The sequence below is a fragment of the Psittacula echo genome (genome assembly GCF_963264785.1).
Source record: "Psittacula echo genome assembly, chromosome: 4".
Classification (NCBI taxonomy): Eukaryota; Metazoa; Chordata; class Aves; order Psittaciformes; family Psittacidae; genus Psittacula; species Psittacula echo.
In genome coordinates this window covers 10,765,092-10,792,159 of record NC_137738.1, presented here as the reverse complement: position 1 = coordinate 10,792,159, position 27,068 = coordinate 10,765,092, and the positions used below count along the sequence as shown (strand labels likewise).

The 27,068-nt window shown below is 45.3% G+C and overlaps 1 protein-coding gene across 1 annotated transcript in view; it reads left to right on the top strand.

The window, feature by feature from the left end:
- Positions 1 to 295: 295 nt before the first annotated feature.
- Positions 296 to 27,068, top strand: part of CAPN13 (calpain 13) — a gene marked incomplete at both ends in the record, with an annotated part of 49,135 nt that continues 22,362 nt past the window's right edge. Inside the window, 9 exons of the mRNA XM_080615135.1 lie at positions 296 to 379; positions 6,445 to 6,693; positions 15,500 to 15,569; positions 16,822 to 16,940; positions 20,501 to 20,634; positions 22,450 to 22,624; positions 23,522 to 23,593; positions 25,293 to 25,378; positions 26,792 to 26,866. Of these exons, the coding sequence (XP_080471261.1) occupies positions 296 to 379; positions 6,445 to 6,693; positions 15,500 to 15,569; positions 16,822 to 16,940; positions 20,501 to 20,634; positions 22,450 to 22,624; positions 23,522 to 23,593; positions 25,293 to 25,378; positions 26,792 to 26,866 (1,064 nt within the window). The remainder of the gene's footprint in view (positions 380 to 6,444; positions 6,694 to 15,499; positions 15,570 to 16,821; positions 16,941 to 20,500; positions 20,635 to 22,449; positions 22,625 to 23,521; positions 23,594 to 25,292; positions 25,379 to 26,791; positions 26,867 to 27,068) is intronic.

The following is a 27,068-nucleotide window of genomic DNA, read 5'->3' as shown; positions in this document are numbered from 1 at the left end:
GTTTCCTGTGATCCCTCAGCATCTTTTGCTCCTGAGCGGATTAAACTGCACGGCTACCCTGAGGTGGATTAATGCTCCTGCTCCTCAAAAATCAAACCTCAAGTCAGGGAAATGCTGTATCCGCCACAACCTCACAGGGTACGGTACCACTAGCAGAAAATACCCCTGTTGTCCCTCTGCTTTTCACTCAAATGCCTCTTTTCTCTAGCAGGATTCCACAAACACTTTAGGAGAGCAAATACTGTGCATAAATCCCTCAGCCTCATGGGTTTCCTTCTCTGGAGCCACTGTGAAAATGGACACATCAATACAGCCTTCTGCAGAAAAGCTGACAATCTCAGAATGCTGTCATGCTGCAATAACTGAAATCTCCTGCCGGGTTGGTGATGGTGCTTTCTAATCAACTTTGCAATGAATATTTCTTAAATCATGTTAATCCACCATTTAAGCAGAGATATCAGTTCCAGACAATGAATCACCATACCTGGAGGGGAATATACCTGCCGTTTCTCCAGAGAGGAGGCGATTAACAGCACGCTTGCTGTCAGATGAGCTAGCAGCACTGGCATTTATCACCCCAGAGCTCCTTTCCTGCAATGAAGAAAATCTCTGCTCCCTGCTTCTGGTGGAGCAATCAGCTTTTATTTATGTAGTGGTTGTGGAAAACAGCTCTTAAAGGAAAACTGCACCTGTTTTGCTCTCTGGGGCAGGTTTTGCTCTAATTTACATGGATGTGTTTCCTGTTAGAGTTTGCTAAACGGTGACATCTCAAGAGGAAATGAAAGCCCTAAAATGTGAGTCGGCAGGATGTTGTACACAGCTTGTAGGCCCACAAAACAGAACTAAATATTGATGAGGAAGCTGAACTGTCTTTCTTATGAGCACTTTTATGTTCTCATCTCCCCTAGCTCCTAGCGACCAGCTGCTATGGGAACTGCTAGCATTCTACCTCAAAGAGACTGCAGTCCAACTAGGAAGTCTTGTTCTGAACAAATCAGGTGATTCTGTCGCTTTGGGTAAGGGAAGAACTGTGCATTGCTGAATTTTTCTATTAATCCACATGCTAAACTCCATGCACATGCACTGAAAAGTGACTGTTCTTTTGATGAACAAGCTGTGGTAGCTTGAAGAAGAGAGGGTAATTTCTTGAGCTAAGTACCTACCCTACTATGTACGTGCAGCCAGAACCTGAGGTGGTTTTCCATTTGCTGGCTTGGGTATTAAAAGCAGTTCCTAAAGGTACCAACCACAGCAGTTTTCAAGTGACCTCTGCAACCACGGTGAGCTTCTGTGCTGCCACTGCTGTGTCCCACTTGCGTGTGGCCCAGCCAGCCTGGATGCTGCAGCTCCAGAAACAGTGAAGCATATAGTTCTCTGAGAAGGGATCTCAGGAGGTCCTTAACTCCTACTCCAGCTCACAGCAGGGTTGACTTCCAAGTTAGGTGATACTGTTTATGGCCTTGGTCAGCTGAACGTCTCCAGGAGTGGAGATGCTCCAGTCCCTCCAGGCATCTGTTCCTGGGCTAAACCACCCTGAAGACTTTTCTTACTCCAACCTTATGTTCATTTTCCTTGCTGCTGTTTGTGCAGAGTCAATAGGACTCTGCCTGTCTGCTGTTTCCATTCAGGAAGAGTCTGGCTCCACCTTCTCTGTAACTGCCTTTGGATAGTGGGAGGCTACAATTAGGTCTCTTCCTCGTAGATGAGCAGACAAGCTCTCTCAGCCTCTTCTCTCGCACTGTGTACTCCAGCTCCCTGACCATCCTGCTGGGTTTCTGTTGGACTTGCTGCGTTCTCAGTGCCCGTCTTACACTGGACAGCCCAAAAGTGGACACTCCTGCAGATACGGTCTAAGCACTGCACAAAGGAGAAGGATCACCTGCCTTGACCCACTGGCTATGCTGCAGCTCATGCTGCCCAGGATGCTGTTGGTTCACTGTATTGCAAGGACACATTGTTGGCTCTTGTTCAGTTTGCTGTCCACCAGGACATTGAGTGCCCTTCCTTCAAAAACACGTTTACAGGCTATAGGGATACACTTAGGGAATGTCAGGGAATGTGTCCCTGAGAATGTGCTGCACCCATTCCCTTGAATCTTGTGTCTCTTTGGGCTATCTCAGTTTGACCTTCCAAAAATGAAATAACCTTCTCCTTCCCATACTTTTGCTAGATACTCCTTAGTTCTTTGGCTTTGGGCTTTCGGATAATGAAGGCTGGTCCCCTAGATCTCCTAAATATATGGATAACTCTTACTTCCTCAAGCAGTCCTGAAGGAAATGAAATACCAAGTGGGAGAACCAATGCTAATTTAAGTAAGAGCCCAGTGTAAATGCTAACAGGTATTAGCCTGAGAGTATCCACTCCTTTTGCTGCTGCAGAAAGAATGACACGTAGCTCTGATAACTCGTCTCCTGGTGAGTCCTGCCAGGCTGTGCCTGGATCCAGGGAGATTGCTGCATTTCCTGATGGTTTGAGGAGGAAAACAGACAACGTAAAAATGTGGGAGGTGCAAACAAATCCTGTTTTCTAATAAGTGTAACCTTAACAGGAAACTGTCAGCTGACACGTATTGATAGGTAACTCATCGTGGATGGCTAATAGATGTATATGTATCTCTCTCCATGGTATGATGTCTGCATGAAACTATTACACCCAAGTCAGATTGCTTGCTTTTGGCCTTGAACTTGATTTCAACGCAGTTACGTTTACTTAGGGCGTGGCAAAAGCTGCCCTATAAAGGAGAACATGGGTAGTGCCAGCCTATCTGTCACTGTTGGTGTTGGCTGGAGGGTTACGCCGGAGGCACTGCAGGTAAAACATCCCTTTGCTGTTTTACTTAGTACAAGATGAAGCAGGTGAAATACATGTAATAGTGCTGGGAAAGCACCACAGACACACTGAGAGCGATTTCTCTTGGAGAGACAGAATAAATTAGAGTCCCTGTCCTTAATGTTACCTGGAGGGAAAGAAAAGATGAATTTGCTGTCCTAGAAAGAGCCTCATAGTAAAACGGTAAGTTGTCAGAAGTAATTGAATCAAGTGGGAATGGAGATCCTAAGATGAGGAGGTCTCTATAGTTACTGTAGGCTGCTGTTAAATGAGGTGGAAAAAAGGTATCTGGAGCTGTCCTGTGCTAGGTATGCAAAATGAGGAGAAAATTGACTTAATAAATAGCCAGAAGGGAGTATTTCATAGGCTTTTTGGAGCAGAAGGTCGTGCAAGATGCCACTGGAGAAGTAATCTCCTGGAGGATTGCCAGATGCCTGGCTTTGGGTTTGATTTTCTGTGCTCTCAAGGCTTTCACACACTGTATGTACAAGGAGATGTTGTCCATCTGAGGTCTGGGATGCCCAAGTTCAGATCCCCGCTCTGCCTGCTCATTTTGCTGTCAGTGGTCTTAATCTGAATGCAAGGAGAGCTCACAAACTCACACTTCCCTTCATTGTAAGACACTTCTGGAACTGACTTCCTGAAGCTTTTACAATGCTGCAAATATGTGAATAGCAGTGTCTTAGAGGGAAAAAGTGCTTGCATTACTGTAGTATATATTGTATATTATGGGTGAGATGAAACATACATTGATAGTTTGGAGTGTTTGAGGGGAAAGAGGAAAAGAAGGGCTGCTGGCTTTTTGGTTTTTCTGGTGTTCTTTGTATGGTTTGAGAAAATTCAGCTGCTCTTCCTAAGGTACAGAAAGCCAGCTGAGCCATCATGGAATGGGAATGTTTTGAGAAAGCAGTGGAGAGGAAAAGGTTCACTGTGAAGCAGGCACATGTTTTCTAATTGCCTATTTTTACTTTTTACTCAGTGAAAAATATCAGGAGCCATTGAAGGAAATTATGTCTGTACTCTGACATAAATCTTTATGCAAAGTGTAATTAGCTGTCAGTAGCATTTGCCACCATTGAGTACCTGATTATAATAGTGGCTTGACATCTTTCATGAATGAATGCTGGAGGGAAACGAGAGACACCCTTTGCTGCTGGTTTTTAAGCTGTTTAATGCAGGAAATGGTGGGTGCTTGTGGTTCCCAGGTTTAGTTTCTACAGGGTTCACCAACCTTTTTGTTCTGATATCCTCAGGGACTCCCCTTTCTTTTCCATCCCTTCCAACTGTCACACTTGATCTCTTTTTATCCTCTCTGTAGCTTTTCCACTGTTCTCCTTCCCTTCCCCACCCTCACAATTCTACCCTCTGAGACAGCCACCGAGAAGACAGATCTCTCCCTGCTGGGAAGGAAGAGGAATCAAAAAAGAGCCGCAGATGCAAATCGGGGTGTGATTTCACCTTTCTCGATTTCAGGTAAATAAATGTTTTGGAGGAGATGCCGGGACTAAGTAAATGTTTAATCCCTTGTGAATAATGATTTCCGTCCTTAGCTGAGAGGCGGTCTCTTGTTTTCCTCCAGAGTTTGCATAACATGTGACATTTGTACACAAAACACGTGTATGCAGGGGGTTGGAACTAGATGATCTTTAAAGTCCCTTCCAACCCAAACTATTCTGTGATTTCTATGTCTGAAAGCAGCTTTTGCAGGTGTTTGAAATCCCTCCCTCTCTCCTCCAACATCTTGTAGCAAGGACCAGTCCAAGGTCTGAGACCTATTGCATTATGACTTTGTCCCTTTAAAGTCTTTCTGCCTCAGAGTTCAGTAACGGTAAGAAGCTCCCCTGCCAGGTAGGCAATATTCTGCTCTAAAAGCTGTTGCTGATGAACCCGTGAGGGTTAACCAGGACAGGGCTGTGGCCAGGGTTCAGGGTGCTTCTCCCTCCAATCGAGGTGGCTGGCAGAGTGTGCTGGTGCAGGCAGGACAATGCCAGCTAGGTATCGCTGCCTGCACAGCGGCAGGGATGGATATATTGCTCGTGTATCTGTGCATGTGTGCCCCCAAACACAATGCTGATAAAGTTATCCCTGCCAGGGAGAAGTAGTTAAGTGTATTCGTTTCTTCAGCCTGGATGCTAATTTATTCCGGATATGTTAAACAACGTAATTAAACACACACACACACATGCTAAAAACTCTTGTTCTCTGTCAGAAGAGAGGGAACGTGTGTCAGACCCAGCCTTCAAGCTCTGTTAGTTTTAATTTGAGTTTTGGAATTACTAATCAGTTTTGCTGGAACACTGTTGCAAGGAATAGATCTTAGCATGCATGGGACCTGGGCACAGTTTCAAATGAGTATTTGTTAAGAAGAAGCCATTCCCTTGTCGTGTTATGGTACATTACACGAGATTTATTTCCATTGTATTAAAAAATGCAAGCCCAAGGGGAATGTTCTATTCTTATTGGCCGAGGGAGGTTTCTGAATTCTATCTGATTTTTTTGTGGGGCTTTTAATTAAAACAATGAGATGCAAAACTCCTTATTTCTTCTACGCTGTTGTTACAATGCCAGGAGGCCAAGTGACTTGAAGGATAGAGAAAAGGGATTACACTAAGAAAAAACATGAGTGCGGGGTGGCTGTATCACACCTTCAGTGTGTTTTTCACATGTGTGAACGATTCCCAACACAAATCTGAGGCTTTGCTCTTACTGGAGCCATCTGCTCTCTGTGCCGCACCAGGAACATCTTGGATCTACAGACAAGTTTGTTTGGTAGGAAAGAGCCTTTCATCTACCAAAACTGTAAATAAATAAATAACTAGAAGAGAAGAAAGGGGGGGTGGAAGCTGTGACATCCTGTGACTTGAAAGTGAAATTCAGTGACTTCAGGCTAGAAATTAACACAGTGAAGTTGGTTAATTAAATGTAGGGGTGGCTTGCTCCGGGCATGTGGTGGATCTTCTAGTGCTAATTTATGAGAAGATACATCTTAAGTGGAAGCCATGGGTAGGAGCTGCTGGTCCTGTATTAGCACTGTAGGGAGTCTAGTGGGTTGTCTGTGAAAGCTGATTGAAGCCACCTCCAATGTGCGTGGGGTCTTTGGAGCAGATCCCAAGGAAAGGTAAGTCTCTGCCTTCTTTACATCTCAGAGACAGTGACCATCAAGCACTTACTAATGGAAATGAGATAAAGCAACTCAAAAATGCCATGTGCACAGACATGATACGCTGGGTACCTGACAGCATCCTTCCTGCTCACACACCTCCATCCTCCCCTGTGTCTGCAGCTCCTGCTCTATCCCTCATGCTCACTTGTGTTGCAGATGTACCTCAATGCTAACACAGTGGCTTGCTAACAGCTTTGCTCTCTGTCTTCAGGGTAGACTCAAAATTGAATTTGTAGCAGTGACAGCACTGGTTTAAGATAAACCAGTTGGGATTTGACAACGACTCTTTCCTCATGCATTTCTAGCTAATAAGGATTTTGTCACTGTGACTGCCCTCAGCTTTGCAAGCACAAAACTCTTGGGGGCAGGGAGAGGTGTTTGCTTTCACATACACTCCTAAGGCATCACTTTTGATCAGGAAACTAATAACAGTCCATGTCTCCCCTTCACAGGAAAGGGGCACAATGTTTGCCCCTGGCTCTGGTCTGACGTTGGAGCAGGGCTGGCAAACAACAGGGACAACAGGAAGCCTCCAGAACCTGAGGAAATTTAATAACCAGGACTTCAACCACCTGCGAGCCTCATGTTTGAGCCAAGGAGTGCTTTTTGAGGATGCCACCTTCCCTGCTCATGTCAGCTCCATTGGTCCCAACCTGCTCCCAGAGGATGAGCTGTGTCAAATACAATGGAAGAGGCCAACGGTGAGTTATGCCATTTTGGGTGTTCCATAGCCCTGCTGCTGAATGGGAGCACTGATAGCCAGCGGCTAAAGGCCTTCCTCTTAGGGATGGAGATCTGTGCTAACCAGGGAAGTTGGTTACCCCAAGGAGACCCCAAGGAGACCACTGGGAGCACACCACTGGGGGATTCTTGCTGTGGGACGTGTGGAGGAAAGACAACCTCTGTAACATTAATGATTTCATTGGGTGCATTTTTAGAGGAAGCTTGTTTCCAACAATGAACCTGACTAGAACTAGTGCTCCCACTTTGATCTGCTTCTAGGGGACTTTGTGCAAACCTGAAAAGCTGTAAAATTCTATTAAAGATCTCCAGTTTCTGTAATCCAAGCCACTGACTCAGCAATACCTATTTAAAGTAATTGGGACAAGGCATGAGATGAAGTGTGTTCATAGCTGCAGTTTAGTAGGCAGTTGTCATTATCGGGCATACGGATGTTTAAACCGGAAGGTGGGATCACATACTCAGCTCTTTTATCCTAGGATCTGCTTTAGGGAATCTTTCCATGATCAGACTGTGTTATATAGCACTGCTAGGTACAGTTTGCTGATAATGCAGCTACTGGGTTTGCCACGTGCTGCTCATTTGCTGGGTTTTGCTGAGCACAGCACTGGTGCCTGGGGCCTCTGGCTTCCCTGGGCTGGAGCAAACCAGTCCTTCTTCCTGAAGGAAACCCCCAAGATAGAGAGAGTAACTGTGAGAGACAGGACAAGACAACTGGGGAAGATTTACTTAGATGGCATATGCAAGTAGGGCAATGAGAGCACAATGAAGCCTGGCAATGTGGTGGCCATGGCATAGCAGCATCAGAGGCTGCTACCAGCATGGACAGTGAAAGCCATGGGTTTCAGAAGGGAAACAGGCTAGCACAGAGAGCCTGCAGAGCTTGTAAATGTGGATGCCTGAATAGAAAGCTGGGAAGCCCCTGCCTTGGTGTTAAGGGAATGTGATGTGGTAAAGCAGTAGATGGAGAAGAAGCTGCAACTTGGACACCAATAGGGCTGTGGCTGAGTGTTGTCGTAAGAGGGATGGGACCCGAGGCTTGAACTTCTCACTACCTGCTGCGGCAGCAGGGCCTGGAAGTACCAGAAAAGTTGTGTGTCCAAAGGTAAAGGCACTTTCCATCTGTGTTGGTGCTTTATCATGTGGCTTGTAAAGTGAGCTGATTCAGTATGGGAGTCTCTGAAGGGAGAGGTGAGTCAGGAGCACTAGGACAACGCCTGTAATGCCACCTCTAACTCTGCAGTAGCTGCAGTTTCCCATCAGATGGAGACTGTTCCAGGCTGTATTTTCATCCCCAGGCCTTCAGTCTATGTTCATTGAAACGTGTGCAATTTCTAACAGAGATTTTGCATGGGGTACTTCAAACATTACTAGAGATGGGGTTGGAGGTACCAGATCCAGTAGGAGCTCTGCCATTAACTGTTCTTTTGGTTCACCCACAGTTTTGAGAAATGGAAGAGAAGTTCTATTTTAGATTGAACCGATTATTTTCTATAGCTGGGCTTTTCCAAAGCCAAACGAAAGGGAAATTCTCCTCGAAGAGTCATGTCAGATTTAAAAAACTGAGGTGCTCCTTTTGAAATGTTCAGAACAAATGAACTTTTGTGATTTTCCTTCACACAAGCAGTTGAGCAGAACAGAGGAAGTCATGGAATGATCTGCTGTTGCTGCATACCTATTATTGATCAATTAAGGTTTAGGCTAAAGGTTTCACTCTGATCTGACCATAATGAGTAGTACTATACAAATGCAAAAAAGAAACTGAATTAGGATGATCCGGACAATGTGAATTGTAGTGGTGCTGAATGTGGAATGCTTTACTTTTGCTAATGTTGCTTATATTTTTGAACGTGGTATGTGCCAGTATCTGAAGGGGGCCTAAAAGGATGCTGGAGAGAGACTTTTCATCAGGGACTGTAGTGATAGGACAAGGGATAACGAGTTCAAACTTAAACAGGGGAGATTTAGGTTAGCTATAAGGAAGAAGTTCTTTACTCTGAGGGTGCTGAGGCCCTGGCACAGGTTGCCCAGAGAAGCTGTGGCTGCCCCATCCCTGGCAGTGTTCAAGGGCAGGTTGGATGGGGCTTGGAGCAACCTGGTCTGGTGGAAGGTGTCCCTGCCCATGGCAGGGGATTGGAAATAAATGATTTTAGGGTCCTTTCCAGCCTAAACCATTCTATGATTCTAAAAGTGAGAGGAGATAACCACGTACTCAGCCAGGCCCTGCATCAGGGATAGCCCACCGCTGTGCTCGATACGATACCCATTACAAATGTTAAGGATAGTCTCTAATTTCAGTGCTTATGCTTTAAAAAAAAACTAAAATGGGCAGAGGGTGAAGTTGTTGAAGATTTTTCTAGAGTCTTCAAGGTCACAGGCCACTGCTCCTGCACTGCTCACCCTTTGTCCCTTCAGGACCCTGTAGCTCCCTTATGGAGGGAGGGATTGCTGAGCAAAAGAAGTCCACCCCCTGCTTAACACAGGCTGTGATGTTTGGGGGGGATCCAGAAGAGAGGGAAAAGCTACAAGGTAGACAGGCCAGGATCAACATGAGAGAAATCACAGAGTGCCTCTGATACGATTTGTAGGAGTGTGTGTGGTGAAAGGACTGAAGTAGCTGACATGGGTTTCCTCTGCATCATCACAGTCTGTTCATAGCATCAGGGCATGGAGTTCTTGGGTATTTATCTCGTATCTGGTGTCAGGGGAAGGGAAGAATAGGGTCTAAGAGAAGTCCACCAGTCTGTGGCCTTGGGTAGAAGCCACAGAAAGAGATTGCTTTTAGTCTGAGCTTGAGCAAGGGATATATCCTTTTTTCGTAGCAGAGGCTCAGAACTGTGCTGCTGCACTTCGCATCTAAGAAGCATTTTGGAAAATGACACATTTTGAGCCAGTGCTTGTTTGCTGGGAAAAGCGATTTGTCATTTGATTCAGTAATTTTGTGAAAGGGCTTCCTCACACATTTTCCTCCCTTCCTCTGCCCCTTCCTAAAGCAAATGTAACCTCCTGTCAGGAACTGAGTGATTCTGCACTGCTTCTGGTGATTATTTGTTTATTGGCATTTTATTTAATTCCCAGCAAATACCATCAGCTTTAAGGAGTTTTGAACCCAGGACAGTAGGTCGAGAGAGGTCCTCCTTCCCCTCTACTCTGCCCTGGTGAGACCGCATCTGGAATATTGTGTCCAGTTCTGGGCCCCTCAGTTCAAGAAGGACAGGGACCTGCTGGAGAGAGTCCAGCGCAGGGCAACTAAGATGATTAAGGGAGTGGAGCATCTCCCTTATGAGGAAAGGCTGAGGGAGCTGGGTCTCTATAGTTTGGGGAAGAGAAGACTGAGGGGTGACCTTATTAGTGTATATAAATATATAAAGGGGGAGTGTCACGAGGATGGAGCCAGGCTCTTCTCAGTGGCAAACAATGATAGGACAAGGGGTAATGGGTACAAACTGGAACACAAGAGGTTCCACTTAAACTTGAGAAGAAACTTCTTCTCAGTGAGGGTGACAGAACATTGGAACAGGCTGCCCAGGGAGGTTGTGGAGTCTCCTTCTCTGGAGGCATTCAAAACCCGCCTGGACACATTCCTGTGTAACCTTATCTAGGTGTTCCTGCTCTGGCAGGGGGATTGGACTAGATGATCTCTTGAGGTCCCTTCCAATCTCTAACATACTGTGATACTGTGATACTGTGATACTGTGATGCTGTGAACTGACTTAGCCAAAATGGATCCTTTTTAAAAAAAAAGTCATTTTGAAGTCAGAATCTTTCCAGACGGATAAACTGAGCTGGAGTTCCTACTGCATCAGCCTTGGCCCGTCTCGCTGGAGGGGAGAAAAAGACAGGTTTTGTTCAGGCAAGAAATTAGAAAATGGTTTGTAGTTAGCCTAAAAACTTAGCTCTTATATTAAAGAAAAAGGGGTGGGAGTGAGAAATATGGATTGTCACATGAGTGCTTTAACAAAGCAAGCTACGGGAAAAGGGTGGCAATGACGGATAGTGCTGTTCTGTGCTACTTACAGGTCTGTCACCTTGGGGCCATTCCCTGGCATGAGCCAAAGCTGCTTGCTAGCTGTTCCTGATGGAGTTCACAGCTCCAGTGCTTCCCAGGAGCCACAGGGCCCTTGGATACTGCTCAGTATTTCTCCTTGATGGAAATCAAAATCAATTCACCTTATTTTGAGGGTGTGCGTGCAATCAGTGTAATTGAACAGCGTTTCCAGGCTGCCATTGTGTCAGCCCTCGCCTACTCGGCTGATTGCATCTGACCTCAACTTCAGAGTTCATGTCTTTGGGCCGGGGAAGCTGCAGTGCATCTCCATTTATTACCTCTATCTTTCTGCACAGGCTTTAAATGAGGAGGGTTTGTTTGCATAGTATCTCCTGGATCTATTGATTTTTGGAGAGGGCTGGTTATGTGTGTGTGTGTGTGTTGTGGGGGAATGTGTGGATCCTGGGTTAAGGGAAAAGCAGCACTCTGATGGTCTTGCCTGCTTCCCTCTTTCTCAGGCTGGGGACTCAGCTAGCAGGATTATATGGTTGTGGTGTGATGACCACATGGGAATAGTTGGTAACACCCAGCTTGTACTGTATGGTCTAAGTGGGAGGTTTCAAGACCTGTAAGGAAACTGCCTCTCAAAGGCTTGGGGTAGACAGGTCCATCTTTCTTGTTTACCTCTGTTGTGTTTACCTCCTGTGTTTGCAATTGTCATTGTTCTTTAGCATTGAGCCACACAAAGCAAACCGGCTGCAGGTAAAATCTGAGCTGGTTTCTGTTCCTGCTGGATACCAGTCTGTCACCCAACAGGACTTTGCTCTTACATGTGTGGGCTCCCCACCTGTGAGGAGTCTGATGACCTCCTTCCATTGTGAAAGCAAGCTGGGGAAGAGCAGGGGTTTTTAAGCAGCTAAGGCATTTGTATTGACCACAGGTGATTAGGAATTGAGCTATTCTGCTGTAAAGCAGGGAGCTGAGATCTGGTGGTGCAAGCAAAACCCTTGAGATTAGCCCAGTTCTTCCTATCTAAGAGAATGTCAAAGAAAAACGCAGTATGAGTTTACAAAAGTAAACAGATTAGGCAGATTCCCAATTCCCACAAGGCCTAATAAACACTAAACTGTGGATAAAGCCTCCAGCCTGGAAAGTCCTTTAGCCTTCAAGTGGTCAGAGTGAGAGAATGTATACGGGAGGAGCATTAGTTTCAGCTTGCTTGGTTATTCCTCTCCCTCTGCAAGCTGTTGGAGACAAGTCATTGCAACAGGCAGACCTTTGGTGTGCGCCAGCACAGTTTATCCTTTGTTCTTCCCTCCCTTGGTATTCCAACCGTCTTATTTCTGTGTTAGTTACCCTGTGGAGTTTCCTGTGGTTGTGGGACATACGTAATGGGTGTGCCTGACCCCTCCTCAGTGCACTGCTAGTCAGGTTCCCTCAGCCCAGGGAACTGCAATACTGTGTTTGCTTCTTATTCCAGAGCAACGCTATTCCAGGCACATCAGTGATGCTGAATTAAGATTTGTGTGGCTGAGAACAGAGTTTGGCTTTCAGTCAGTTGCAGCCTTTTTATTTCTCTTAATTGGTGTGTGTTAAACAGGCAACACTGCGGCTTACCGTGGCAGGATGTGTCAGGAAGGTGGAGATGGAGCAGAAGGGAGCGATGCTAGTGCAGCTGAAGGGAAAGATGTGGTGCTATGGCAGGAACAGAAGCCAGGCTGGGATTTTACTGTAGGATTAAGGTGAACTGATCAGGAGACTGCTGTGCAAAGAGTCATCTCCTGCTTCTTAATCTCTTGAGCCTGCACTTGGATCATGCTAGGCCAGTGGGGAGATCTGTGGGGAAGTGGCCATAGCCAGACCACCATACTGAGGAGCAGCCTGCAGTCAGATTGGCTTATGCTGCCTATGAAATCCCACCTTGGGCTTCCAATTTTCCACAGAAATGTTTGACTGTGTCCTTTGCATATGGCCTACATCTACACTACTCACCTCTAGCTTCTGGGGACTTGTTCTTCCTTCAGAATTTCAAGCACTTATAAAAAGAACTTTACAGGCAAATGCATGTACAGTGCACTGTCCTTCCACCTCTCAAATTAATTCTCCATCTTGCCCTTTGGATAAACAGTACTTCTGTGGTAAGACTATTCCCCAGAGGATGGACTGGTTTGAACTTAAACTTCTCTTTTATTCTGAATGCATAATGAAATCTTCAGTGGGCCAGGGAAAGCCAGCGATGATAGCTTTGTCCTGGGGGGATGAGTTTAGGCAGAGTGCTTGACTTGCAGACCATATGGTTGCTTTCACTGCTGGACTCATGGGTACTCTGAGGATTAACCACGTGTCTCCTTGAGCTTCCTCTTCTTGTCCCCCTCCGGCTAAAACTGAGAAGTCTCAGGGAAGATGCTGCAAAGCCTCATCATAATTTCACAGTGAAACAGGCGGCTGCTTCTGGACAGATTTATAATTAAATTTGTGGTTTCTCTATTTGTTGTGCAATTTGAGCACTAGCAAATACTGAGGCATACTGAGAGGGTGGTGAGGCACTGGAATGGGTTGCCCAGGGAAGTTGTGAATGCTCCCTCCCTGGCAGTGTTCAAGGCCAGGTTGGACAGAGCCTTGGGTGGCATGGTTTAGTGTGAGATGTCCCTGCCCGTGGCAGGGGGGTTGGAACTACATGATCTTAAGGTCCTTTCCAACCCTAACTATTCTATGATTCTATGTTTTGTGTAGTGGCAACTACGTGCTTAGCTGTGTTTTGCACTAGTAGATGATAGTTTCTGGTGGTTTGACTTTGAAGGAAGAGGAGCTAACTGGAGGCTTCCTTTGCTCCCTTTCCTCCTAGTTGAGAAGGCCCACATTTCCAACGCACTGCACCCAGCACAATTACGTCATCTCTGAACTCTTTCAGAAACCCTCTGTGTTTAGCTCAGGCTCCCTCCACACAGCATCCTTCAAGGGAACAGGCGTTCCATCACTGACTGCAGGGGTCGTGCTCTTCCAGAGCTCTTCTGAGTATCAGGTCTTGCAATACCCCACCACTGCCTCCTCCTGCCTTTTCTGCAGCTTCTGCTTCTGAATCTGTAGGAATGCACCCTGCCTGGAAACAAAGCTATTCAGTTTTTGTCCCCTATGATAGCCACAATCATCTGTATGCACAGTCAAGGCATGTTGGATGGGGCTGACTTCAGATCATGTCTTCTTTTTTCAGGCAAAATCGCTGGTTGTTCTGGGCAAGGAACCTGCTTAGTGACTCAACCCATCCCTGTTTGTTTACTGGGGAGTTAAATGTCTTGATGGGCAATAGGATATCTGCTGAGACATCTAATGGGCTGACTTTTCAGTTGGTCTCTGTAACAACGCACTTAAGAGCTTTGTTGTCCCAGCAGAGAGCAGAGCATCAGCCCTTTCCTTGGGAATCTGCATAAAAGAAGCAGCTGTTTTCCCATCAGTTTCAGGCTGATGTTTCTATATGGTGGTTACCCTCATGGTAGCACATTCATCAGAGCCCAGACACCCTGCCTGGGGCAACTAAGACTTCAAGAGCCTCAAAAGTGATGGGGGAACAAAAATACCCATTCCTTTATGCTGTTGGTAAATCTCTTGCCCCAAATCCCTGAAGTCCTGGGATAGGTGTGGATGGCTACACAAAAGCATCTGTCAAGGAAGATGCCAGCCCAGGCTGCTTTCCCTGGTGTCAGCAGTGCTGTGGGAGCATGATGTATCCACCAGCCTGAAGCAGCAACATTGCGTTGTATCTTCTCCTGATAGGAAAACTTCTTGGAGGGGTTTGATCACCGTGAAGCCGTTTCAGAAACCTGACAGTGTTTGCTAATGCTGAGCTCATGCAACCGTGCGAGTCACGTTGTGCGCTGGTCTCATTTTTGAGCAGCATGTCAAATCGATTTGGGAGAAGAAATGCCAGGGCCTGCTTAAGGATGAGCTGCTGTATTTTTTTTCTTACTCAGATGGTTTTTTTTTTTCTCCCTTGTATCTCTTCATTTTCTTAGGTGCATGGTGACTTTCCTATTTAAGGCTGATAGCTCTTTCAAAACAACTTTACCCAGTTGAGGTGTGACAAGGGTATTGCAGGGGATGCTTGGGCCATTGCTACCTGAGCAGTCAGATATCCTAGACCAATAGCAGACACTGATGGGAGAACGGTTCACATTTCTGTGTGTTAACCAGGCTTTGGAGTGTTTCCCCCTTCACTGCCCAAGCCAGACTCAAGGAATGCAAGGAAAATTCTCCCTGAACTAAAAATGTCAGCCAGGCCTATGGGATTTTGCAGCCAGAGATTAAGCTGTTTTTCTATAGCTTCCTCACCAGTGATGAAGAGCAGCCCTGGCTGATCTGTATTAGTCCTGCATGGAAACAAAAAAGGCTCAGAGAATAAAATGTTCCTAGACCCATTGCTGAGCTGAAGTACAGATCCTGCTCCACGCTGCTTGGAAACTTCTCTCCCTCAGGAAAGAGCATGATTTTATAGCCAGGCTCAGAGCCCTCTTTGAAAGGTGTTGTTAGCATTAGAGAAACCCAAATGAAAGCTCAGTGCACACCCAGCCACAAGCCCACATCCCTAGGAATAGCTGAGCAGACTAAAGAAGAGATGCCTGAGTATCTCTTCTGGTTTTGTTGGTGACAAAAAACCAGCAGGGTTCAAGAGGAATAGTTTTCAGATGTGGAAAAGGTAAGCAAGCAAGGGTCTCCAAGGGGCAGTAAGACACTGCTGGCACGGCAGGGTACTCATGCTGCTCTTTGCATTTTCCTTCCTCCAGGAACTGCAGAGAAATCCTCATTTGATCATAGATGGAGTTAGCAGATTTGATGTCATGCAAGGAGAAATAGGTAAGGTCATATTCCTGTTTTGGAAAAGACTGGCACAAAGCAATAACCTGTGATTGTTTTGCTATGTTCTGAGTGCTCGGTGGGAAGACCATGGTAGCTGCAGTAAACAATTATTGCAGATCAATCCAGACTCACACAAGTCCACGCATAATTTATCGCAGATATTTAGCAGGATTCCCAAATGCAGCAGCAATAATCCCTGTTACTTATTTATGACACCTGCCCTTTACGTATATAAGGACAAGGTGCAACTGAGATCGGGCAGATGCTTCAAGTACAAGGGTCACAGTCCTGGGATAAGTAGGCACAGCTCCAACATGTGTCTGCACCCTTATCGGTTCCGTCGTTTTTTCCTGGCCCATAACCATGCTTGTCTTTGGGAGCAGCTCTGCTCCCATATCATAGAATCATAGAATAGTCAGGGTTGGAAAGGACCTTAAGATCATGTAGTTCCAACCCCCCTGCCATGGGCAGGGACACCTCACACTAAACCATGTCACCCAAGGCTCTGTCCAACCTGGCCTTGAACACCCCCAGAGATGGAGCATTCACAACTTCCCTGGACAACCCATTCCAGTGCCTCACCACCCTTACAGTAAAGAACTTCCTCCTTATATCCAATCTAAACTTCCCCTGTTTAAGTTTTAATCCGTTACCCCTTGTCCTATCACTACAGTCCCTAGCGAAGAGTCCCTCTCAAGCATCCCTGTAGGCCCCCTTCAGATACTGGAAGGCTGCTATGAGGTCTCCATGCAGCCTTCTCTTCTCCAGGCTGAACAGCCCCAACTTTCTCAGCCTATCTTCATATGGGGAGTGCTCCAGTCCCCTGATCATTTTTGTGGCCTCCTCTGGACTTGTTCCAACAGTTCCATGTCCTTTTTATGTTGAGGACACCAGAACTGTGTCATATATAGAAATGTCTTTCCATTTTTCACCCCACTGAAAGGTTTGAAGATTTCCTAAACAGTATTCTAGATTGCAGGTCTCAACATCACCACAAAAGATAGGAGAATGAAAGTAGAAGAGAATGGCTGGGTGGCATCAGGGCTCCCAATGGACATTGCTGGTGAATACTGCATTCAGTGTTGGGGGGGGGGGGGCGGGGGGGGGGAGGAGGAGATGCAAAAACGTTGGTTTCTTCTAACAAACCAGTTCTTGGATGTCTCAGATGTTGAAGTCCACCCTGCTAAAGAGTTAGTTATGGTCCACAGTGGTAACTGACTGAATGCACTGCATTCTTATCTGCCTTGAGGTGACTGCTGGATGCTGGCTGCCCTGGGCTCCCTGACACTGCAGAAGCAATTTTTGGGAAACGTTTTACCAAGGGATCAGGGATTCCAGAATGATTATGCTGGGATTTTTCATTTCCGGGTATGTACTCTTTGCTGTATTGGTACTGCTCGGGCTTGGCTGGTTGGATTATACAGGGATCCAACAGCAGTCCCAGATCTTGACAGCTTTGAGTGCTGTGGTTCTTCAGTGCTGACTCCCAGCTCAGATATTTACAGAAAATCCCAAATTTTCCGGTGATTCCTCGTGCTCCAGGTGGTGCAATCACATTGCAGAGAATTGGAAAAGCTCTCCTGAAAGTTATGACTCCAGAGATACTGATACCAGCTGTTCAGATACATTTGTGTACCTGTATGTTTTAGATGGCATTCTAGTGTCTGCTGTGATTTGAACAGTTTGTTATGGCTGCCACCACACTTGTGTTGTTCATCTATCTGGATTCATTTTCTCTTTCCCTATTTATTTCCTTGCCCTTTTAGCTCATGGAAACGGCTTGAAATTGCAAATCCTTGGAGACAAATCAGAGGAGCAGGCTTTTGATATTATGAAAGGAGACTTATTTCAGGGAGAGAAGCACTCTTGAAATTCTCTGAATGTCCCAGGAAGGTGACAGGATAGTCACTGGCAGGCTTTGCTTTCTTGTATCTGAGTGGACCAAATATCTGTGGGATTAGAAACACCTGCAGGACCATGGAGTTCCAGATGGATGTAGACAATCAGTATATACTCAACTGTTCCTCATTCCCCTTCTTTCACAAATTGTTGTGTTATATGTAGTTTAGTACCAAAGAGTTCTGGCACTGAGTCTTTTCTGACTCCTGAGGCCTCTCGTGGAGCAGCACCAGCAGGATTATCTTGCAGGCAGTCTAAATTTTGCTCTATTCTTTTGCTGCTTGGAATACCAGATATTTCTGTATTGGCCTATTTCCAGCATGCAGAGGTGCACTGTATGAGATAAACCAGCTAAAGGGACAACAGTCTGCTTCAAACACATTAAAAGGATGCAAGCTAGGTTTTCTTTCATGAGAGCTTTGAAAAGATTAGTTAGGAGCAATCCTTAAATCTTAAGCAGTATAAATACTTTACAGTATCTGAAAATGTTTTCACTGTCATCTCATCTGCAAATCAATGCAACTCTTTCTGGCTTTCCTTGAGCAATAAACCCCTGAGAAAGCTACTCTGAATGGAAATGCTTCTCGGCAATGCTTTCAATTATTCCATCAAAGATATTTTACTGCCATCCACAGGCTAAGCCACCAGTCCTCTGCTCAGTGAAGAACCACAGATGAGCCATATCATATACTAATATAATAATTTGAGCTTATAACTTTTTTTCACCTTTTTGCATCCGGAGCACGTTGCCTCTCGGGCTGCTTCAGTCTTCCTATACAACACTGGCTGTTCAGCTGCAAGAGTTAAAGGTGTTAAGCACTTCCTCAGCTGTAGTAAAGATGAGTGATGTTTTTATCCAGGGAATAATTGCACTGATGCTATTTCACCAGGGAGAAAGTTAGTCCTGTGTTTGTATAGGAATCACTTTCTCTGCCACAGAAGCTCTGATGCCTGTGAGGCAAGGTGTGCCACGTGTTGTGACGGTGAGCAGCAGCAGCTCAGCCTGGTTAAGAAACCAGAAGTATGCTGTAGGGACTATGTATGGCACAGTGCGTCAACTCAAAACAGCGGGGATCTGCCCTGAGTGTTAATGTCCCTAATGAAATCTTTAAAGGACAGAAGTGGTCAAGATCTCTGTTTCAGGATAGATCCAAAAGGTGTCTTCTAGCACCATTCAAAAGAGTGGTTGAAACGCTTGGGGTTTTCGCCTTGCTCAATTCCAGAACTGGATTTATCCAAAATCCCTGCCAAAGGAGGAAAAAAATGGGGTGAAATAACAACACAGTATTGTCGTCTTGCAACTGTCCATTTGTTTTTCCTTCTTTTCTAAGCCCAGGAAAATGAAGTCCTGATTTAAAAGGCTCCCCACAAATGTGGAAGCGAAGAACTTCCCTCTTTGCAGCCTGCCTACACAGGGATTCTTTGTTTCATTTACTGTCATATTCCTAGCTGCAGTACTTTAAATCCTGAGGGTATAAAGGAATTCCATGAAGCCAGGCTCTCAAGCCTGAAAGTGAAAGCATTGGCCCTTTCTGAAGGCATATGCAGGATAGTGGCTTCTCTTTTACCACTCTTGCACTCCCAGAGCATCCTAGGATTTTCCATGAGGTTTTTCATTCCCACTGGGGCTTTTCCTGTCTTTGTGAGCTCAGATGAGGCTGCTATCTGAAAGTCTGCGGCAGCCAGGGCAAAGCAGCTCTCTTTATCCAGGGAAGAAAAATAAGATGGCCAAAGAACCTGGAGTTTTGAAAAACATCACTCAGTGGGTTCAGACTGCGTTAATCCCCATGGACAGTTCCATATTATTTTCCTTTTTTACCTGTTGTTCTTGCACAGAGAGCACCATAGGGAAGTGTGGCTGGATGTCACACCTTTTCTCCATACAGACCTGTTGCCTCTTGTTGACTGGTGACAGTATGTTGGATGAAGAAAGGGCAGCTCCTTTTGGACTATCCCTTTGTCTGTCTCTCTTTTGGGCTGAGGACAGCTGATGGCAGGCTTTTCCTCAAACCCTGTCCTGCCAAAATCAAGCAGAACCCTTCAATTATTGCTGGAGCTCAAGTTCAGAAGTCCAACTGTGCCACCTTCTGCCACAACTAATGGAGGAAGTGAGAGGCTGGGGTGAGGCAGGATGTGAGTAGGATCAAACCTGCTCTTTGCTTAGCAAACTCTAAACTGCTTTGCTGCTGGGCACATCTGGTCTTGTGCTTTTCTAACAGAACAGCTCATTTTGAGGTTTTTCATTGACCAAAGCTGTTAAAATAAAATCATGCTAGACTAAATCTATTGCTGGCATACTTCCACTGAGTCCTTAGCATTACTGCAAATAAGAGCTTGGCCTCTTATGATTGCGAATCATGCTAAGCTACATTAATCTGCTAATGACTCTGGAAATGGCTCCTTTAGTTCATCCCAAAACATCTTTTTCCCTATCTTCTCCCTTGAAAGGTTTCATCAGCTGGATCAGCTGGAGAAACACCTGCTCTGTCCACATGCTAAAGAGACCGCCTACATCCTCCTCATCTATCAAGGAGATGGAAAACACCTCAAAACAGTCCTTAGTCGCTGCACAGTTCCTGTCCATGACAGTATCTCACAGTCTTAGCTGAAACACAGAGGGAAGAAACACTAGAGACTGAATCTTGACAGAGGCTCTTTGGCCAAGAGCTGTGCTACAGGGAAAAATCCAAGTGCACCTAAGGAATAAGGCTCACTGAACCATCGGCATGATTGTTCTTTATCATCTTGAGTGCTTCTTATTGCCCAAGAATATTTGCATATATCCCCTGTTTAATATTTCCTCCCGCTGTTTAGAGGACTATTTATGTTCCCAAATGACTTCCCTTGCCACTGGGAAATCCAGCCACTTGGGAGCTTGTTTAACAATTAGCCTGAAGCGTTTCAGGAGAGAACTTGCACATATCCATGTTTTAGATTAATTCCTGTGCTATTTCAAGAGGCTGTTGCTTGGCATGAGTATTAGCTCTTGAAAGGGGCTCATTCGTACTCTTTCTTTTCTTAATTTCCAGTTCTGGCAATACGGAGACTGGGTGGATGTAGTGATAGATGACCGGCTGCCATTCCTAAATGGAAGATACCTATCTGTACACCCTCGAACGTCAAACGAATTCTGGCCATCCTTGCTGGAAAAAGCATATGCCAAGTAAACATACGTGGTCTATTCTTCTGCCCAGTGCTGAATGCTCTCTGCATGTGGTTTCACCCTTCGCTTTACACAAAGCATACAGGGAGGAGTTCAGGCTAGCAGCTGTGATTGTTGTGCTATGCTTATGCAAGGAACTGTGGCTGCACGCATACACAGAGCCAACATAACCTGGAGTTGCTGGTCTCGGGCTGAAGACCTAAATGCACCCAGTCCAACTCAGGGATGTTAATGCCTGGGAAGTAAAATGAACCGGGCAATGGCTGGTGACACAAAAGGGGCTGGGCATCTCCTGTTTACTTCAAGCAGACTTTGCCCATTTTCCTTTCCATATTTTCCTCTGTTTAAAACTGTGAACTCTAAGCTGGAATTGCCTCTGTTTACAGTGACTAATCAGAGATCATGCAGATACTTGGAGCAGGCAGTGAGAGGAAGCATGGCTGAAGAACATGTCCAGGCACAACACATGCGCTTCAGTGAGTCTCTGGTCAGCTCTCATTTCACACAGAGCACTCTGACTCTTGGCTGAGGTCCCCAAAGTACTGCAGGGTTAATGATGTTTAATAAAGAGATAATCACTCTTTTAAATCTTCTGAGGTGTAAAGAGATCAGTGTGGTCCCTTAGCACCTGTAACATTGCCCATTATTAAACATGCTGAAGAGACATTCCTGTACCAGGAGTAGTATAAAGGGCTAGAACTTGGTACACCTGCCCTAATTCAAGCTGGTGCAACATTTGCAATGCAGTAAAGGGGAGCTGAAGAAGAGAGCTAATTGTTTTGGCAGATTTGGTCAGGAATAAGCAAGTGTTAAAGCAGCATTTGGGCGTCTCAGGAATACGATACATTTTGCCCAGAGTTATCTCAGAAAAGTTGACTCAGGATTCAGTATCAATTTGCTGCATAAGATTTTAATTACAAAGCAAACCAAACCTCTATTAAATTAAAGTTGCAAGCGATGCTGTTTATGAGATTCCCATTTGAGAAGTTATTCCCCGGTGCCCATGACAAATTCTTTTCATCAGTGTAGGACAAGGACAACCCTTCAAAATACAATTAGCTGCAGACTTCATTTGATTACATTCATTAAATACAGTGTGTATGGTGGGGTTTAACAGCATGCTCTACCTGCTCTAAGTACGGCATGTTCCAGCTTATTTGCTGTCTCAATAAAAAGCACACGATAAAAACAACAAGGACTGTGGTGGCAATATTAAATTATTATCCTATTATTGCACTCTAGCAGAGTGAATTCAGAACAGTGCTGAAAACTCATTTATATCTTGCCTTGGGAGCATGGGCAAATACCTTCACCTCCCTCTTCTCCTATTTTGCATTTGCAAAGGGATGCTGGCCATTTTTGTGAAGAATCATGACAAAATATGATGTAGAAACTAACAATTCAGATCGGTTTGATCTGAAACATCCATTTGAACTGTTCAACCCTTGGCTTCCTTCCTGTTCAGAAGAAGGAAACTAGACACTTCATGATGCGATGCAGCTCATATCCCTAAAATGTCTGCACTGGCATGAGATACACCTTATTATTTTCCACTGCTTGTAAATGGCTCCAGACAGCTGTGTCACATGTGGGTGAATACATAGGAAAAAGTCCCTCTGCCTCATTAATTCCACAGTGTGTGTTGTGCCTGGCCATGTATTTCAATCATGTTTCCTTTCATTAACTGGTCCCAGTGTCTACATACCCCATGCTCGCCACCTTCATGTGCATGTCCATTTTGAAAGCCATCACTGTGCCTTGTTTATTGAAATAGTGTGAGGAGTAACTAACTTCTTGGGGTTTGGTTTGTTTCAGGTTGCAGGGTTCCTACCAGCACTTGCATGGCGGCTACCTTTCTGATGCTTTAGTAGACTTCACAGGTGGAGTCCAAGTACAGTTTTCCTTGAAGGATCCTCCTCCTGATCTGCATGAGATACTGAAGGCAGCTGACAAATCTCATTGTCTGATGGGGTGTAGCACCTCAGGCCAGGTGAGTCACAGGGCCAGTAGCATCCATTTCCTGGCTTACTATTTGCATAAAGGATGCTCTTTTTACTGAAAAAGAAAGTCCAGAATCACTCTGTGCAATAGTTACAGCCTATGGATGCCTGAAGAGATCTTGGCAGCAGAAAGTAGGCAAGGTTATGCAGTAAGGAATATAAAGGCTTTTGGTAGATGTGTAGATGAATTGCTCTGTCAGAGTGGGGTCTGTGGCTTCTCTCCTGGCTAATTCCACTGCAACAGAGTGGTACCTTCTTGCAGCAGGACTGATTTTGACCTCCTAGCTTTGTGATTGGTTCTAGCAAAGCCAAAATGCACCTCTCTTCTGTGAGAGGATGCTGTTATTGCCTTGTGATTTGCAGGCTACAGGTGTTACTGCTGAGAAGCTGCAAAAGGCTTTGTGATGCCCAGCAAGTGTCTTGCTAAAAGGTTCCCAAGGCTTCCCTTTACAGCATGTAAGGGAAGAGTGCGAAGTGTGATATATGGCTCCTGTAGTGCCTGCCTGCTCCATCGGGACATGAAGCTTGTCTTCCAAACAAGCCAAGGATTAGCCCCTCAGCTCAGGTGGCTGATACTGGGCTGTGGGTGGCAGAGAAATCCTGCCAGTAACTCCAATCCAGGTTATTCTGCAGTTGCAGCAGCTTTGGTCCACTGAAGAACTTGGAAATATGTGAGGACCTGTAGTGTTGTTAAATTTACTGACCTGCATATGGTTGCAGTGGGAATGACAGTCACGTTCCTCTGGAGCCAGAGTATCTGAGATGCTGCTGTAGTCAAAAGTAGGTCTTGTGTTTTTCTGCCATGCCAAGTGACAGTTGTGGGAGCTGATGGCCATACATCTGCAGTGTGGCAGAGAGCTAAAAGCTGTGCTTTCTGTCTTCTGCAGCTGATGAGGAATATAGAGCTGAAGAATGGGATTGTACAGGGTCATGCCTACACTGTCACTGGAGCTGAGAAGGTAAGATCAAGAACTTGTTCTTGTGTTGGTGATCCACTACAGGACAGTCACATTGCTGCTTTGTTCAGAGTAATTTTAATTAGCTTCACACTTAGGAGAGGTTGTTGAAAGCACATAACTCAAATTCCAGGAAATGGAAGGATCCTGGCACAATGGGAATAGGGAGAAAAATCTATTTTTTCTAATGCAACTTTAATTCACTTTTGATTTAGGACACTTCAACAGCAAATACAGCATTTCCAGGGATTTGCATTCCATGCTGACTCTTAAAAAAATCACTTTTCCTTTTCAAATGGGAATAGAATCACTGGCTGAAACTGTGGAATTTGTCATATAATGCAGATCTACGTTTGTTCAGCTCAATCAGAAGCTGCCAAAAATCACTGTGTGAAGAGTAAATAACTCACTGGTTCAGGAGCAGCATTTCTGAATCTTTTAAAGCTGTTCTACTCATGCAGAACTTCTGGCTAGGTATTAATATTGCTGATCTGAAAACAGGATCCATTTATCACACAGATCAAAAGAAATGAGGGTTTTTTTGCAGCCAGAAATCAGAACATGGCTTACCCCAGTAAGCTGTAGTGCACACAGGGAGAGTTAACAGTGAGCAAGGCCGAGAAGGAAACCAAACAGTGGTTATGCTATCAAGCAAGATAGCTAAAACACATTCTAATCTCGGAACTTAAAGTACTTTGGAAAGGGGGCATTGTTTTCCCTAAGCTATTTTCTCCCTTCTTCCCTTCTCTTTCATGATTTTCTGTATAAGCTTGGTTTTGGTTCATAGCCCCACATGCTATGGCATGCTGAGTGCCATCATCAATCAGTGTGCTTCTTGTTGGAGGACACTTGCTTGTAGCCAAGAGGCTCCAAAATGGAAGGATGAGGGTTGCTGGGCTACAGAGAAAGCCCCAGCTGGTTTTCCCCAACGCAGGGGTGGAAGGATCCTGAATGCTATTGGAGAGGAAGCAGGCTGTTTCAGCATGGTGCTGCTCATGATGTGTGCAGAGAGGAGAAACAGTCTTTGCCCCTTTGCCAAGGCATCCATGGGGGTGTCCTGTGTGGGATGACTTGAGGCTGGCCATGGGCTAGACCTTTTCTTGGGAAGAGACTTCCATGGCATTTGTTTCCAACACTGTGTGCATAAGGAGAGTTGGAAACAAAAGGTTTGCTTCTCCTTTCCACTTTGGTGAAAGTGAGTTGCTTCTGGCTTAAACCAGTAACAGCAAGTGGAGAAAAGCACTGAAACTGCAGCTGTTGGAAACCACAGTGCTGTAGATAAAGAGCCACGGGTTCTGTTTGTCATCATCTCTTCATGCTGACTGTTGACATTAACTCCAGGCAGTCTGGTGACCTCATTCCTCAAAGTTTCTGCCTTTGCTGACTCACAGCATTAGATGTGCAGCATTAGGCACTGGAATTTCCCAAGGCCGCTGAAGTCATGCGGTGTGGCAGGAATGCTGCTGCTTCCCTGTGTGTCAGCTCTTCACTGTCTTCAGGATAGCAAATTGGGCGCTGTTTTCTCCCACATGTCATTCCTTTGCGCTGTAGCAAAAGGCACTGATTTTTAGCTGCAGTCAAATGAGATCAGAAGTTAAACCAGGTCTCACGTATGGAAGAAGATCCTTTTTATTAACCACCTCATCACTGAATATCACAATTGTGAAAAGCTGTGACTGAGTTTATTTCTCTTTCTTTATAGATACGCTACAAGAATAGCTGGATACATATCATCAGGATCTGGAATCCATGGGGCCATGGGGAGTGGAAGGGGGCTTGGAGTGATAAGTATGGTCTTAAAGCTTCAATCTCATAAGAAGAACCACTTTTTACAGGCTTATTGTAGAAGACCCCTGCATTGCACCCATTGTAATGAAAAGGATATTTCTAAATCAGTACATTATAAGTGTTCTTTCCATCTGCAAAGTGACTGCCCACAGAAATCCAGTGTGGGAAAAACTAATGCAGCATTGATTTTATGTGCCCATCAGTAGGCCTAGCTCAGGTATCCCTTTTTGTCTATGTGTACATTTTTCCCAGCGGGTAAATCCGGATAAGTCATGGATGAAAGAGTTGTTATTACCTGGAGTAAGCTTTGGCCACTTCCCTAGACACTGACTGGCTGCTTCTATTGAATTCTCCTGCAGCAATCATGCATCTTCCTTCTTGCTCCTTCTTCACCTTCCTGTGAGTCTGAATGTGGGGAAAGGATGGTTAGAAGAGTCGATGAGAGTAGGGCAGTATTTTTATGCAGTATTGAACACAGAGAGACAAAAAGGGTCATTGGTTATTGCAAAGCAAAGTGCTGCTGTATGGCTTGAACTGATCTTTTGGATCCTGCTCACAGCTTTGGAGATGCAAAGACCACTTTGCTGCTTTGTGTATAACCTCACTGCTCTTTTCTGAGGAAAGGAATGATACAGAGGAAGACTGCAACAGTGTTTTATAAATAAATAGATATTAGTTTTCCTGGTGGAATTGCATCAGTGGTTGCCTGACTAGAGAGATGTTCATGTGTCACTCTGATGTGATTTAATAGCATCCTGCCTCTCCCTGTTGCTAGGATCACTTCTCTCTGCTGAGAAAAGTCAGGCTAGCGTGTTGTGTCTGGATGGGTTGGCGGGTGGTGCAGACATGTTTAGGGCTGGGATAATAGCTATCTGCTCAGACAGAATCCTCCCATTCTTTGGAAGGGTGAGCTATAATCCTAACAGTAATTGAAATGTCAGTAAAGCGCATTCACAGGTAAACTGCATAAATCAATAAATTATTGATTCATGCTCTGTTTATTTATCTTAAACTCTGCAGAAAGTACGATTATCTCTTAATTATAAACATACTGCTTGGAAACAACCCATTTGACTGGCTAATGTGCCCTCTACGCGTCAATGTAATATCAGCACTTCACAGCACTTTGCCTTGGTACCTACTAAGCTCTCCAGCATAGGGACAGGTGGCTGGGTCTTGGAAGGCAGAGGCAGGGTTCCCCATCCTAGGGTGGGCAACTCAGACACAGCGAAGGTGCAGAGCTGTTTGCTGGCTTTGGGTATGAAGGTATCACATGCAGTCCCATTCCTGATGTGCAGTTTGCTCACCCCTCCTCATCCCTCATGACTTGATGGGCTGGTTAGAGGAACGGGCTGGCCAGAGAGATGGAGAGTTGTGCCTCACATCTGCTTGTTGATTTTTTCCTGTTCGCAGCTCTCCTCAGTGGGACCATGTTGAGTCTAAATACAGAAAAGCCCTCCTCAGAAACAAGGATGATGGAGAATTTTGGTATGTCCCTATTGCTCCTTCTCTCTACCAGGTTTTCTGTTTGCATTCATTATGAAAGAAGAGTCATTTGGGCAGTTGTCCTGACCTGATGGTTTCAGAGGAAACAAGACCTGGAGAAATGGAGCTGGTCAGGATTAAGCATCAAGCTGGTGGGAAAGATAAAAAAAAGGAAAAGCGAGAGAAGCAAAAATCCAGCTCGCTG